General features: G+C 50.9%; 1 protein-coding gene across 15 annotated transcripts in view; it reads left to right on the top strand.

Annotated features, from left to right (window-relative positions):
- The window catches only part of DUSP22 (dual specificity phosphatase 22), a 52871-nt gene that overhangs the window by 11912 nt on the left and 26402 nt on the right, over positions 1-14557 (top strand). For 3 of the 15 annotated variants that reach the window (XM_074347961.1, XM_074347964.1, XM_074347955.1), the window contains one exon: positions 5882-5916. The exons of 4 other annotated variants lie outside the window; for them this stretch is intronic. Coding sequence is in view for 10 of the 11 variants with exons in the window: in XM_074347964.1 (XP_074204065.1) it covers positions 5882-5916 (35 nt within the window). In the remaining variant the exon portion in view is untranslated. 8 more of the 15 variants (XM_074347951.1, XM_074347953.1, XM_074347957.1 and 5 more) reach the window with 6 other exon arrangements.

The raw sequence follows: 14557 nt of genomic DNA on the forward strand, positions 1-14557 counted from the left end.
CAAACAGGATTTAGGACGAATTCTTGAAAGTAGCATTGCTAGGTGAATGATTTTACAGACCACAAATTGTAATGAATACCGATCAGATTCAATACTTCTGCCAGCAGTTTCTCAGAGTTTTTACCTTTACCCACAGAAGGTCACTTTCTTCTAGAAGGACGCTCACGTGACTCTAAGGGAGACCGAAGGCTCTTTGTGCTAAAATCTGTGCCAGTTTTCTAAATGTGTGCACAGTGGGATAGCAGCCCCCAGTTCCTGGGCCCCCGCCGCGCAGGCCGCCCAGGGGTGAGCCCCGCCCACAGCCGCGCAGGTCACTCCTAGTTCTGGCAGCTGATGTCTAGTTGTTGGCCTCAGTTTTTCTGACACTAGTATGTGGTCATGTTTTACTCACTCGTTAATTCACCGAACATGCATTAAACACGAGGTGCAAGGTTTTCTAAAACGAGAACGACGGTGCAGTGCATAGACAAGCTGGAAGGAGGCCTTGTGTGTGTGCAGATGCCTGTGAGTTAACTCACTCACCCCACAACGTGCTGGAAGTGCCTGAGGCGTGGGGCCCTTCGCGGGGAGTCTGATGTGCGTGTGCGTCCTGGTCCTCTTGTGATTCAGGGTCCGAGGATCGGGTCCTGCAGATGGAGAGAAGCCAAGGGGCAGGCCCACCTTGGAGTCCGGTCACCCTGCAGCCCATGAGCCAGATGGTGACACAGCCTGGACGTGAGAGGCCAGCCCGCATGAGGCTGACACACCAGCTTGTGCCTGGTACTCGATGGGTCCGCCAGCGTCAGGCCCTCCTCGCCTCCCCCCCCCCCCCGGGAAATGGGAACCATGTACCTACTTTGGGCTGTTGTGAGAAGGGGACAGATGTGTGGCAGGCACTGGTCAGCCTCAGTCAGCGTGGGAGCCCGAGGTAAGAGGGTGCTGACTTCTGGAAAGTGGGGAGGAAAGTGTGCTTCCACAATGTCTCATTTAGTCATTTTCTTCTCTTTTTAAACTACAAAGAATACATGCTTATTATAACACAGCAACCAATATAGACATGTACAAAGAAAAATTAATGAAAAATTGTTTGGCATTCTGAGCGATCTTTGATTTTCACACAGTGTGGACTGGCACTGCGCCGCAGCCCATGGTCTCCTGCCCTGTCTCCTCCCTCCTCCCTCCTGCCTCCCTCCCTCCATCCTTTCTTCCTTCCTCCTGCCTTCCCTGCCTTCTTCCTTCCAAGGCGATCCTTTACATGTCGCTCTGCAACTTCCTTTTTTCCTTTTTAACTTTGCAGTGAATCACAAACGGTCTCCCAACACCTGGTGATCTCTCCACCTAGAGAAAAACCCACAGACAAACCCAGCTTCTGGAGCCCAGTCTTTGACAAGAGCCCCTCAGCTGAGGTGCCTGCAGCTGCCTCTGCCCCGGCGCCAGGAGGGGAGGTGGGAGTGGAAGGGCAGCTCTTTCCGGGGAGGGGGTGGGGTGGCCGCTTCCTCACACACTGCAGGAGTGGATGTGCACTTATGTCGTTCTCTGTCTGACTAATTTCACTGAGCGTAATGCCCTCCAGGTCCATCCTCATTGTTGCAAATGGCAGAATTTCCTTCTTTTTTGTGGCTGATTCAGTGTGTGTGTGTGTGTGTGTGTGTGTGTGTGTGTGTCCCACATCTTCATCCGTCCATGTTGATGGACACTCGGGTTGCTTCCATACCTTGGCTACTGCAAATGATGCTGCTATGTTATCATTTATATGTGAAATCTAAAAAAGTAAAACAGACTAGTGAATATAACGAAACAGAAACAGACTGACCAATATAGAGAACAAAATAGCAGTTACCAGTGGGAAGAGAGAAGGGAGGAGGGACAAGACAGGGGTGTGGGACTGAGAGACACAACTGCTGTGTGTCACGTGAATAAGCAGCGAGGCCTTACTGTGCAGCACGGGGGATGCAGCCACTATTCTGTAATAACTCTAAGGAGAGTATAGTCTGTAAAAACACCGAATCGCCATGCTGCACACCCGAAACTAATACAACACTGTAAATCAACCACACTTCAATTTTATAAAGTGAGTGTGAGCTGACAGAGGGAGCCCTTGTGTTTGAGGATGTCCGCGGAATCCCAGAAGAGGGAAAGCCGGCTCGGGCGCTGTGTGTGCGGCGATGCACGTGTGCACACGCTTGAGGCCTCAGAGCTTTTGTCCTGTGTCTGCCCCGAGACTGGCCGTGGTTCCCAGTTGCGCAGGCAAGGCCAGGGTGGTGAGTGTAGTGTGCCTGTGGTGGCCTGTGCCAGCTCAGCCTCGGAGAGCCGGCAGGGCTGCGAGCAGCGGTTCAGATGTCTTTGAAGTCAGTGTGCTTTTGGAAGCATTCCAAGTTAGTGGAGACTGAGGCCCGTACCTCAGCCGTGGGCCTGAATCTGGTCCAGATGGTGTTAGGAATGATGGCGGTAACAATAACACACACTATGAGCCAGCCAGGCGCTGTTCGAAGCAATTTTTATCATTTAGTACTTCCAGCAACACTCCGAGGTGACGATCTGACCGTTCTCCCACTTTACAGATGAGAACAGTGAGGCACAGAAACACTTGCTCAAGGGCAGCACCAAACTTGGTAAAGGAGGGGACAGGCAGGAACTGCCCCATTTTGGCCCTCACCCCAGGTTGGAAATGTGTCTACTGAAAGGTTGAACCCACTAGCAGCAAATTTATAACTCTAGAAGTTACTGTAATGAATAATAATCTGTAAGTCTGGAAGCTGCTGAATTAACTTTGCAGTGGGAAGTGTAACTACAAAACAGACTGGAATCTCCTGCTCGTCGCTCGGCGGATCTCAGCTTGGGAGTGAAAGTTGTTCAAAAGTGACTCCAAACAGTGCCGGGGGTCGATGGCCAGAGCAGAGGCAGTGGCTCCCTTTAAAACAGAGACCTTCCTCCCTCCTGTCCTCGTCCTGCACGGCTGTGCTCTAGAGGCCATGAATCAGAGTGTCGGAAGGCACCCCCTAGGGAGTTCTTTCCTGCCAAATACCTGTTTCTCTAGAGCGCTTGGTTGATGTTGCTGGTTTTCAGTGCTTTCTGCAATATGTTTTTGTTCACTTTACTCAGAGACAGTCCTGCCTGACCAGCTTACTTTTCATGGCCACTCTGGCGTTTCCCACATCTTACAGCTGGTCATCCCTTTCGTCTTCTGTGTCGGTGTAAGATCCTAAGGAAGCAGGTGGCTGTCACTCTGCCCTCTTGAGGACGGCTTCTTCCAGGAAGGCACCTGCTACCTCAGGTGCCAGTCCTACCAGCAGTGGGTGGGACCTTCTCTGAGCTGGACGGGGAGCGTGCCGCAGCACAGGAGAAGGGTCAGCTGGGTCGGTTTCTGTTTCAGCGTTCCTGCTGTGTGAAGGTGACATTTGCTTCTTCAGAAGCCATGTGAGGGTAAGCAGGCTGGCATCAAGACTGGGCAGGAGTCTGGGGCTGGGAGAGATGCTGATGGAAATAGGGAAGAACATGGTTGACTGTGTTTCTTGTTAATGCAATTTATGATGAATTTTGTCAACAGCATTTTCAAAATTTTGTTTTTCCTGATTATAAAACTAATGTGGGTTCATCAGTTAAAATAAAATAAAAGTTAAAAAACCCAAACATGATAGAAATATGCTGAGAGAGTGTAAACTTCCCCAAAGTCCACACCTCGAGGTAACCGTGGTCAGTGTGTCTCCCTCTAGACTTTTTTCCATGTGAATTCCAAGCTAAATCTTCCCACTGGTTTTATTAGTACTGACGTGTTGCATTTGTGATTGCAAGAGGCTGTGAGTTGTGCTCTGGCTTAGAAATGGCACCAACCTGCTGCATTGGGGCAGGGGCACTGTTGGCACCAGGTCAAAGGTCAGTCACCAGAGGCCCTCTGGGGCTCCGTGTGTGCAGTGTGCCCAGGCCTCTGGGGCTCTTATTCAAGTGCAGATTCTGATCGTGTGGGTTGCCTTGGGCCTGGGAGTCTGCCTTTCCAGCTCACTCCCACACGGGGCCATGCTGCTGCCTGGCAGACCCCAGTTTGAGCAACAAAGGACTAAGTTCTCCTGAGATTTCCGGGAGAGCTGGCATGAAACTCCAGGCTTATGCACATGCCTGTGGGCCAGCTGATGAGCCCACGGCCAGTTTTTCAGCAGCATTCACACTCGTTACCACGGTGCCCGTGGCTGCAGGCAGCCGTGCATCCATCACTTGTCAGCCTGAAGAATGAACGTCATCCTGCGGTAGCTCTAGCTGAGCATTTATGCACTTAAATGTGGGTGGGCAGAGCCTGCGCTTGTGGGAAAGAGTGACCCCAAAGTGCCGCATGTATGTGGGTGGAGCTACAATGAAGTAGGAGGGAGGACCGAGCAGAAGCACCTCCAGGAGTCGCTTCTGTTTTCTTTGGAGCCCAGCAGCCAGTTTTCTCATTTGTGGCATCAAGGATTATTGTATTCAGAAACGTTTAATTTTATTCCCAAACCACATGTTTATTGTTGTTTACCTTAATCTGTGTTACAGAAGTATATTTATAGGACGATGAAAATATTCTAAAGTTAGGTTGTGGTGATGACTTTCGAAGACTTTTTTCCTGACCTCCAACGTGTTGGTTACATGCTTACTGCAGAGTATTTAGAGCAGTGATGCTTCGTTTCTGCTTGATCATCAAGGCCCGTTAGAAGTGCAGACTCCCGAGCCTGCCGCAGACCTTGGGCCAAGTTGGAGCCCAGGAATCTGCCTTTTTAACGAGACCCTGGGCAGTCAGCTCATGGGCGTGTTAAATGTCCATAACTGCTTGTGTTGAATACACACACACAAAGTATAAAGAAGAAAACAGTTAAAAACATTTGTAATTCCATCTCAAGATTATCACTCTTTGGGCTAATTCCTCGTAGCAGTTTTCCCCACTATGTGTGTTTATCTTCATTCGTTTTTATGAATTGAGTTTACACTGTATTTGTAGTTGGGTACCAGCTCCCCTGGCCCCATGCTTCCTACTGTATCCTGAGCTTTTTCCATGTTGTTAATATTCTCCAGAAACATCGTAACTAATCATTTGCTTTTTCAGTCCGTTTTACTCTGTATCATTTTAAAAAGCTTGTCCCAGGCCAGGACAGGGACAGAGGGGGAGTCTACCCCCTTGTTTTTTGCTAGACCCCTGTTTTGTAGGTTAGCAGAAGGGTTCCGACTTGGCCTCCCAGTTCATTCAGTCTTTCTTCTACAGGTAGGAGCACTGGAAGGGGATGAAATTTTGGTGTCTCCTTAGTTGCAAATGCATATAATTCAATAGCCAGCTGATAACTTATGGACCATTTTGTTTGGAATTTCCAGACAATGTGCCATTTTTGGCTTTGCCGTAAAGTGAATTTAGATGTTAAAAACCACATCTGCAGCTGGACCCGTTCCCTGCTGTTTGACATTAGGGTTGAATCATCTCTGGCTGGTTCCTATATCTTATATAGTAAGTTGTTTTTGTATTTAATTTCAACCTAGATTAGTAATCATTAAGAAGTAATTTTAAAAAACATTTTAAACATCTTTCTTGTTACATGTTTCACAAGAAAGACTAACTTAAGGGTCTGCAGCTTGACAAGTGTCAACTACAAAATGATTTCACAGCTGTGCTTCCTTTAAACAGCAACAATCGACTGTAATGTTTAGTCATCTGGATACATGACTACTTTGTATCAAAAGATGTGCCAGTCAGAAATAAACTTAGTTGTCTGCAGAATACGTAAAAGCAACAACTCTGAATTCCCTAGATCTAGATTATTCTGGTATAGTCAGTTACGATGTTTTAAGAAAGAAATATGCAAGTCATTTTGTGTCTTTTTCTGGCTATAACCTTTAGGAGTAATTCCCTTGCAGAATATATTAAAATGCCCTCTTCTTTCTTCTGTGACAGATGCCAGAGATGCAGAGCAGCTGAGCAGGAACAAGGTGACACACATTTTGTCTGTGCACGACAGCGCCAGGCCGATGTTGGAGGTGAGGGAGGGCGGCTGCACGTGTCTGCGCTTGTGTTCCTGGGTGTGTTTGGCGTGGGTGAAGCCGCTGTGCTCCGCTAACGCCAGTGTGCTCCCGGACTGCTGGCTCTGCGTGCCTTTGCCTGGTCCACGGCTCGGCAGAAGGGCGCCTTCCTGTTCTGACTGCTCCTGTTGTGTTGCTCACTTGCTTTCCTGGCTAAATGCCAAAGGTGAGCTGGGGCTGCGTCTCCCTCTGGATTTTATGGCAACTTAAAACCCATTTTCATTCCTTTCTAAATTACCTTCTGTTTTAGAATCCAGAAGAAATCAGGCTGCACATTTCCTGACTTTCCCTCCCATTTAAGCTCAATTATCTGCCATTTGCATTTGGGAATAAAAGGCAATGGAGGGTCAGTTGTCCCTGGAGGTTTTCCAGGGTTGCTCTGGTGCAGAGACTGTCAGTGCAGAAGCTTGTGTGTCTAGGGTTTAAAGTAAACAGGGTGTGTCTGCCTGTTCACTGATTCCAAGCACATCTGCAGTTTTACCCTAATGGATGATTTGAGCTGTTGGCTGGGAGCAAAACCTGTGACTCTGTTTATTAGCCTTGACAGACCCCAAGTTACCTCTTTTTAGAAAATAATGTGAGTGTGGTTGTGATGTGTATGCTTTTCTATTTTAGGGTGAGCTGTGTGAGATGGAGGGGTGGCTTGTTCTGAAAGCAATAATCCTAGTTCAAGCAGTTTTCAATTAAATTCATATTATACAAAAGTGGGTAATGTATTTTTATTTCAAATTTGTCTGTTTTACATGACCATTAGGGCTGCTGCATTTTAGCTAGTGTAAAGCGAGTGAGAACACAGGATAACAGTGATTCTACCGACATCAAACCGCAGAGGACCACGGGGGTGAGCAGACCCTACTCCTGCCTCCAGGTTTTTGAGCTTCTACTTCCCTCTGTTGTTTCAGCTCATGATTTTTTGTTAAGGTTCTGCAACTTGTGCTGCAGCATGATTTTGTTGAAAACAACAACAACAAAACATCATTTTTTGGGAGCCTAACAGTTCCCTTGAAAATAGCTACTCCATTTTTCATCCATCAGCAGTGGTTTGTATTTAACATGTAGCCGAGCTACGGCCTAGACCAGAAGTCAGACACAAACTGGTCATGACTGACTTCCTCTTGAATCACAAGGTGAGGCTGGAGGTTCCTTTATTTTAGAGCATTGCATAGACGTCCTCCCACCTTCGCCCTCCGGGCTGCCTCACCACATTACGCCCCACGCAGGGCAGCACCTGTCACATGGGAGCGTGGCCCTTACACAAAACCTTCAGGTGTCAGGAATGACAGAGCCCCAGTTCTTGTCTGTCCCACCCCGCTGTTTTACACGTGGGCAACGAGGTCTGGAGACTAAAACAGATGCAGTTGTGACCCAGTGTAAGGAGGCCACTGCTTGAGTAAAAACCTCAGGACTCTGGGCAAACCATGTCCCCCCATCAGTGACGCGCCGCATGTCCCTTTTTATTCCCCAAGGGACTGCATTTACTTGGCGACATTCTGCTTCAGTCTTTGTGTGCTATTATTATCTTGCTTAATAATAAGTACTTTCCTGTGATCTCACATATATTAAGGGTTAGACCACCGTTCTGTAGCATGACGTAGCTTAACATTGCCCCTCATAATTTATTTTTAACTTTACAACTAATTCAGGAATATATTCTTACTTAAAAATTAAAGCAGTAGGTTTTCTCTGATTACATGAGCGGAGGAAACTGAGGCACGAAAAGTTATGTGAACTGGCACGTTCACCGTAAGTGATCGGAGCAGAGGGAGCTCACCAGAGCCCCAGTAGCTGCGGACCTTTGTTGAGCCCTCTGCCTGCTGCGTAAAGGCAGGTGTCTCTCTTAAATTTCAAATTCAGTTCTAGAAGCCTTAATTTCAGTCAGCCTGAGATGACTCAGGGAAGTTATTTGTTTGGAGTTGGTAGGGAATTAATGGATGGATTTTATCTTTCAGCAGCTCCATGTTATGCTGGCCCTGGTCCTTGGAGGGAAATGGGGTTGGGATGAAGGTGAGAGGGTAGATCATGTACAGGGCTGAGCAACCAGCCTGATGAGGGGCCCCTCATGAAGGGTGGGGGGCTAAGGGATGGGAGAGGAAAGAGCTGGGACCTCCTTCCCTCTCTGAGATCTTCGAAGCCATGCACATTTATCGACTGGCCCCTCGCTTTATCCGGGCAGCCCTGGGCTGGGCTGGGCTGGGCTGGGCTGGGCTGGGCTGGAAGTGGGGAGGCAGTTACTGTCTCAAACTGAAAGGATTCAGTCCTGTCACATCCGTGTGGGAGTTCTGTGAGCCCTGCTGCTGTGCAAGACACCACAGGTTCTTCTTTGGTGGATGAAACAAGGTCTGTTTATCCTCTGAACCCTGGGGCAAGGTGTCGGTGGAGGGAAACAGGCCCAAGCCTCCAACTGCTGTCTCTTCAGAAGAGTATCTGAGGGTTAGATCTTCCAGAATAAAGAGTCTTAGGGACTTTGCAGAAACATAGGAGCCTTCGTACTCACCAAGTCAGCCCTAAACTAGCACCTGAGATCCCGAGGAGCTCTGGCCCCATTTCCACGCCTGCTGCTCTTTGTTTGATGTAGAAATCCCAGCTGCACAGCGTCCTGCAGTTCACCCACCTACCCCCATCACTGTGTGGCCAGGAAGCTGAACCTCAGAGACACGAGGGGACTCCCACGATCCCACAGCTGGTTTTGATGGAAACCTAGATCTCCCTTCCAAGGCAGAGATTTTCCCAGCATGCTTCACTGCCTTGGTCTTTTCCTCGCATGACTGATGCTTCTGATTTGGTAGCAGTATCGGTAGATGTTGGCACATCCACTTTGGAAAGGTGCCGTTTGTATCTGACAGTGTATCAAAATCCCTGCCCCCCCGTGCCATCATCAGCATGGGTCTTGCTCATCTTTACTTTTAATTAGCAATGCTTTTATTTTGATTTATTTGCTGTGAATGCCTTCCTTGCACCGTCGAGCCCCCTGTCCAGACAGCTCTCCCATCTGAAGGCAGGGAGTTGATGATTCACTCATTTTTGAGCTCCTCCCACAGGCCAGGCCCTGGGACAGGTGCTGGCCTTAAAGTGAATGCATCCCTGTGTCTGCCAGGAAGAAGCCCTCAGTGTGTAAACAAGGTACCTGTTCTGGCTATTTTGTACATGTTGATAGTAATTATAGTCCAGTGGGAGAAGGGCTCAGGCTCAGGGCAGGAATCACTCAGGGAACAGGGCTTCCTCCTCTGCCAGGTGGGTCTGGACAATCTGCAGTGCCAGGTCTTTGGAGATAACTGGGAATTTGGAAAATCTGGTTGGAGCCGTTCCAGCCAGGAGGAGGTGGCAGAGAACCAAGACCTGACTTTTAGGGGGGCCCCGACTCCACGAGGTCACACCAGCCCCACGTGACCCCAGGAACCCTGGGGACCCAGCCAGCTGGGCGGCACAGCCAGACCCGGTGGTTCCCTCTCATCACCTGCTAGCAAGTGGCAGAGCCTGGGGGAGAAACCTTTGCACATGCATGCATTTCAAATAGGAATTTAGCCCAAATCTATAATTACAACATTTGAGGGGGAAAAGCTCCTCCCTCTGATGCCACGGTGAGGACTGGGCGGGGGCATCACATGAGTCTGCTGAAGGTGTTTCCCCATTTGTGATCTGTGTCTTCAGCGCCTACTGGTTGCTCCAGATTTGAGCCTGTGGTGAAAACTCCTGTCACAAAGGTGGTGCTTTTTCAAATCAGAAACCCTGTGTTGTTTGTAGTCATATTGAGCAACGAAAGATTTCTCCCTTCCCCTGAAAAAATAAACAGAACTCTATCTTTCTAATGTAAAAATTTCAGAGTTTGTTTCATTTTTCATGTGTACCGTTGTTGGGCATTTAACCAGAGTACCTGCAAGAAACAAAACTGCTTTTCACTATTAACAAAAATGCTTTAAAAAGTATTCTCATTCCTTCACTGGGCTAGCCACACAGGGAATTTGACTTTTAAGTGATTTATGTTTCAGGATTAAATAGAAGAAAAGAGTTGATACACATACACTCGGATCAGGGTATCGTGTGTGTGCAGGCAGGTGTCTGAGCTCGAGTCTGGCTTGGGTCTTCTCCCCATTTTAAGTTGTGACTTTCACATTAGAACTTTTTAAGCTTTTGCTTTTATTTTTAAGAAAAGGATGTTTTCGTAGGTCATTATTTATTCTGCTGATTCAGTTTCTATTTTCTTAAACACTAAAGGTCTTTTTTAAGGCATCCAGGCTCCAAGTTCAGTTTTGTTAGTTTTATGTGTAGGTGTCTGCTGCTCCTGGTGCTGGTTCTTACTGTTGTCTGTGTGTCTGCACAGACAGACATGCCAGTGAATACCCCAGGACAGGTCCGGTCTGCTGAGACCGAGAGGCTCCTGGAAGGACCTCGGTCCACTGCTGCGTGTCTGTCTGGTGACCCACCCCATTTCTCACCCTCAGAAGTTTTGTTGGCTTCCCAGATGTCAGAGAAGCCAAACCCAAAGTGTGAAACAGCGCCTGAAGTTTAAGAAACTGTGCTTCTCTGTCCACTTCTGTCTTCCTCCCTCCTCTTGCCCACCCAGGTCCAGCCTCCTTCAAAGCTCAGCCCAGCTCTTCTTCTGACAAGGACACTCGCTGTACCCACCAACCTCAGGACTCCTTCCCTTTTTCTGTAACACGTGGTTTGTGCTCTTTGCTGGGTCGTGAATTGTGTGTGCTCTGTGACAGACTCTGGGGGGTCATCCAGTGGGCGTCTGACCTCTGCTCGATGGTCTGCAGCCTCACTGCCTCTGTCCAGGCTCCTGAGCTGGTCTCAGGCCACGGCAGGCAGGCGCCACTTTGGAGCTCTTTGGTGTCTCCAGCGCTCAGCCTGGGTCTGGTTCTCGGGGCCCCTTTGGGAGCCTGCTGTTGACCCCGTGGCCCAGAACATTTCCGCTCCACTCCCAACTGAGAAGTCACGTCCTGGGTCACTTGTGGCTCCCTTCACGGCCTGAAAGAAAAGCAGCGTCAAGAGCGATGTACTGATCACCAGTGACTTGTGAGGCCAGAGGTCTGGCTAATGCAGCACAGCCGCCCTGGGCGTCTCCCCGTCAGCAAGGTGCAGGGGTCCTGCCCTGCAGAGTGGACGTGGCCTCTAGTTCAGAATTACCTCCTGCTAAGTTACTGCAACCACGTGACCTTTTGATCTCCCAGTGGCCCTTTGATCTGCAGTAGAAGCTTGGTCCTGCAAGGAGGACAGCATGACCTAGGACACAGACAGTGGGTGATCAGTTAGAAGAAGACTTGCGCAGCCAAGGCAGCACACTTGAGGTGGAGGCAGAGTTAGCTGAGACGTGGTCTCAGATTTCAGGGAGCTTCTAGCCAGATCACGAGAGGCTGAGAGAACCTTCGAGGCCCCGGGATTGTGTCCTGCCTCAAGAGGGAGACGCTTCTTACCTGTGTCCTCCTCTGGAGGCTTTGCAGGCAGACCTGGGGCATGTCACCCCTGGTCCTGCCTTTCTGCCATCTGGAGACGTGCCGGTGCTCTGCTCTCAGGACCCCGGGGCCCCTTCTGTCTGTGACCTTTAAGTCACAGGAGCTCTCAGCCACATTTCCCCTGGCACAAGGAAGATAATTGTCCCACACACACAAGTGTGGGCAAGGATGTTCACTGCTGCTGTGTTTGGAATGCAAAAAATTGAGCCAACCCACACATTCAGCAGAAGGGTACTGGTCAGTTGTGATACATCCATATTGAGAAATTCCCTGCAGCGGTTCAGAAAGAAGAGGAAGGGTCAGATGTGTGCACAGGAGAAGGAGAATCGCTCAGCAAAAGAAGCGAGTTGTAGAGTGATATCCGCAGTGTGATCCCGTGTTTGTGAAGTCGCACGTCAGCTGTGCGTCTCTGTGTGCACATGTCTGAGTGCATAACGCACAGGGTGAGGGTCCGAAAGGGCCGTGCCAGACTCCTGAGCGGGGAAGAGGAGGAGGATGCGGGGAGGGGGAGGGAAGGAGGAGTTTCACTTTTTTCTCTATTTATCTTCTACAGTGGGAGCATCTTCATAGTATCTTCTTGAATGAAGAAGGTAGGGAGAGGGGGCGGGCAGGTGGCCGCGCTCGGCGTCTGTGGAAGTGACGGGCAGGTTGCATTTGGGTGCTCAGGCTTGGCTGCGATGAGTCCGGTGCCCGTGGACGTATGTTGGACGTGTGATGTCGGCCATGGTCAGTGGGCACAGAGCACCTCTGTCAGTCATCGTAACCTTCGAGGGAGAAGGCAGCCCTTGAACACTTTCCAGCTGTGCGCATACTCAGTATCAGTTACGTTCTACTTCTGCTGGGCTGTTTCCGTTGAATGAGTTTGTATCCTTCTCTGGGGTTCACAGATCCCAGCTGCAGCTTGAAGCGGTAGGTGGGACTCCTGCTGGGATTGGCCCCTGTTTCCAGTGAGGGCGAGTTCAGTTGCCGCACTGGCCTTACAGAAAAGTCCACGCTGTCATGACTGCTCATGAGATCCGGGGCCTTTGAAAACAAATTATTGTTTGACCTGGAGCAGTTTTCGGGTTGACAGTTGTTTCCACCTCTCTAGTAAAGTCTTTGACGCAACCCGAGTATCAGTGGCACCTACTGTACCCAAGGCTTGCAGCTTTCATGCGTTGAGGTAAATTTGTTTGAAGCCAACCCCAGACTTAAATAGAAATGACTCAAATAGAAATGATTATGGTAGGTATCGAAAACTGTCTAGTAATTGCTCTTTCTTGAATCCAGCTGCGTGTGAGTTCCCTGTGTGGGCAGTCAAATACAAAGACGGCAGCTCCACCTGGCTCTGAAGCCAGACTCCAGCACGGCTGGACAGAGAGCCTGAGACCCTCCAGGACTGCACTGGGCCCAGAGGAGAAGGCAGTCGCTCTTTGTCTCTAGGTGGAGGAGCCCTGTGTCAGGCTCCCTGTGGCCTGGCCCTCGAGAGCTCCCTGCATGTCTCTCTGGTCCTCACGCTTACCGACCAGCCTCTCCGTGCAGGTGAAGACTTTTCCAGAGCACTCTCCTTCCTGGGCTTCTCCTCAAAGCCAGGCCCCAGTTCTGGAGCATCTCCTGCTGAGCCCCACCTCGCCCCTCTTCTCCGGACACCCCCCCCCTCCGCGTTGTGAAGCGCTGCGCACACGTGCTGAGCGCTGCTCCTGGGCGGGCTTTCCCAGTCCGGCCCCTCTCAGTCCTCCACGGGGAGCAAGCCAGTGGCAAGACCTGCCAGGGTCTCCAAGCCAAGATCCCGGGAGAAGCTTGTGGCACGTGGCCTGGCCCCTCTGCTCCAGCTGGAGGGGCAGTGCGCACTGACTCTGTAACAACAGTGCCGTAAGTGCTGAAGCACATGCCTGTTTGGATAGGATCCCCCTGCCCGTGGGCCGGGGGCGGGGAGGTTCTGTGGAGAGGAGCAGGGAGGCATGTCTGGTGCAGCGTGTGTGTGTGTGTGTGTGTGTGTGTGTGTGTGTGTGTGAAGGGGGTTGTCTCACATAGGACCAGCCCTTCCGGGCTGTTGGGAACGGGGAAATAAGCCCTGGGCCGCAGGACATGTGGATGGGGCTGGGTGTAGAGTGAAGAGGGTGGTCAGCATCGCGGGGTGAGGGTGGTGCCATCTTCAGTTCTCCTTTTGGCTAAGTTGGGAGTTATTCCTTCAGACTCAGCAGATGGTAATTGAGTGCCCACCTTGCAGGAGGGACTGGGGACAAAACACAAAGAGAAGCAAGAGGTAGCCCAGCTCTGGAAGAGGCAGGCATGGAGACCCTTGCAGCGGTTCAGAGCCGTGAATGCGTGGCGGGGCGGGAGGCCCGGGGGCGCCCAGGAGAAAGTGGCCAGCCCCGTGGGGTCAGCCAGGCCTCGCCGAGGAGTCGGCCCCGTGGAGTGACCCTGAAGGATAGCAGGGGTTGCTGGGGAGTGGTGGCACAGAAGGGCAGCTGGAGCGGAAGAGGGGGCGCGGGGTGTCAGAGGCACCGGGCGTACACAGCGCAGGGCGAGCCCCGCCGGGTGAGGCTCTGCAGAGCAGGTCTGCAGGGAGCCGGGCTGGGCGAGGAGGCTCAGGGAAGACTAGGCCCCGCTCGCCAAGGCGGGGAGTCTGAGCTTGCCCTTGTGTGAAGCAGAGACTCAGCAAAGGTTCACGAACAGCCAGGTGACACGCTCAGGGTCCTTTTCCAGGGTGCCGACTGGGGGATGGGCTGGAGTGAGGGAGGGGGCACCGAGGAGACTGCTGGGGAGCTCTTGCAGTAATCCTGGGCAGAAGTTGTTAGGGACTGAACTGGGTTTTTTTTTCTGTAATCGGAAGAGTCACTTCCACAGAGAGGTCCTGCAGCGGCACCGCAGGATGCAGAAGAGTTGGAGGGGAGGGGCTCGGGGTCCGTGCAGTCCTCTGGCCATCAGCCCTGAACGAGGAGGCTCTTGTGCATGAGTGTGTTGGGTCCTGTGGATCCTGGAAGCGGGGAGAGGCATAGGAGCAAACCGGGAAGGCTTCCGCAGGGGATGCAGTTTTGCTGAGGAGTTTAAAAGGGAAGAGGAGCCTTGTTTGCAGGAACCACAAGGAAGAGTAGATGTGTTTCTGGTCCCAGGTC

The sequence above is a fragment of the Camelus bactrianus genome, chromosome 20, assembly GCF_048773025.1.
Source record: "Camelus bactrianus isolate YW-2024 breed Bactrian camel chromosome 20, ASM4877302v1, whole genome shotgun sequence".
Classification (NCBI taxonomy): domain Eukaryota; kingdom Metazoa; phylum Chordata; class Mammalia; order Artiodactyla; family Camelidae; genus Camelus; species Camelus bactrianus.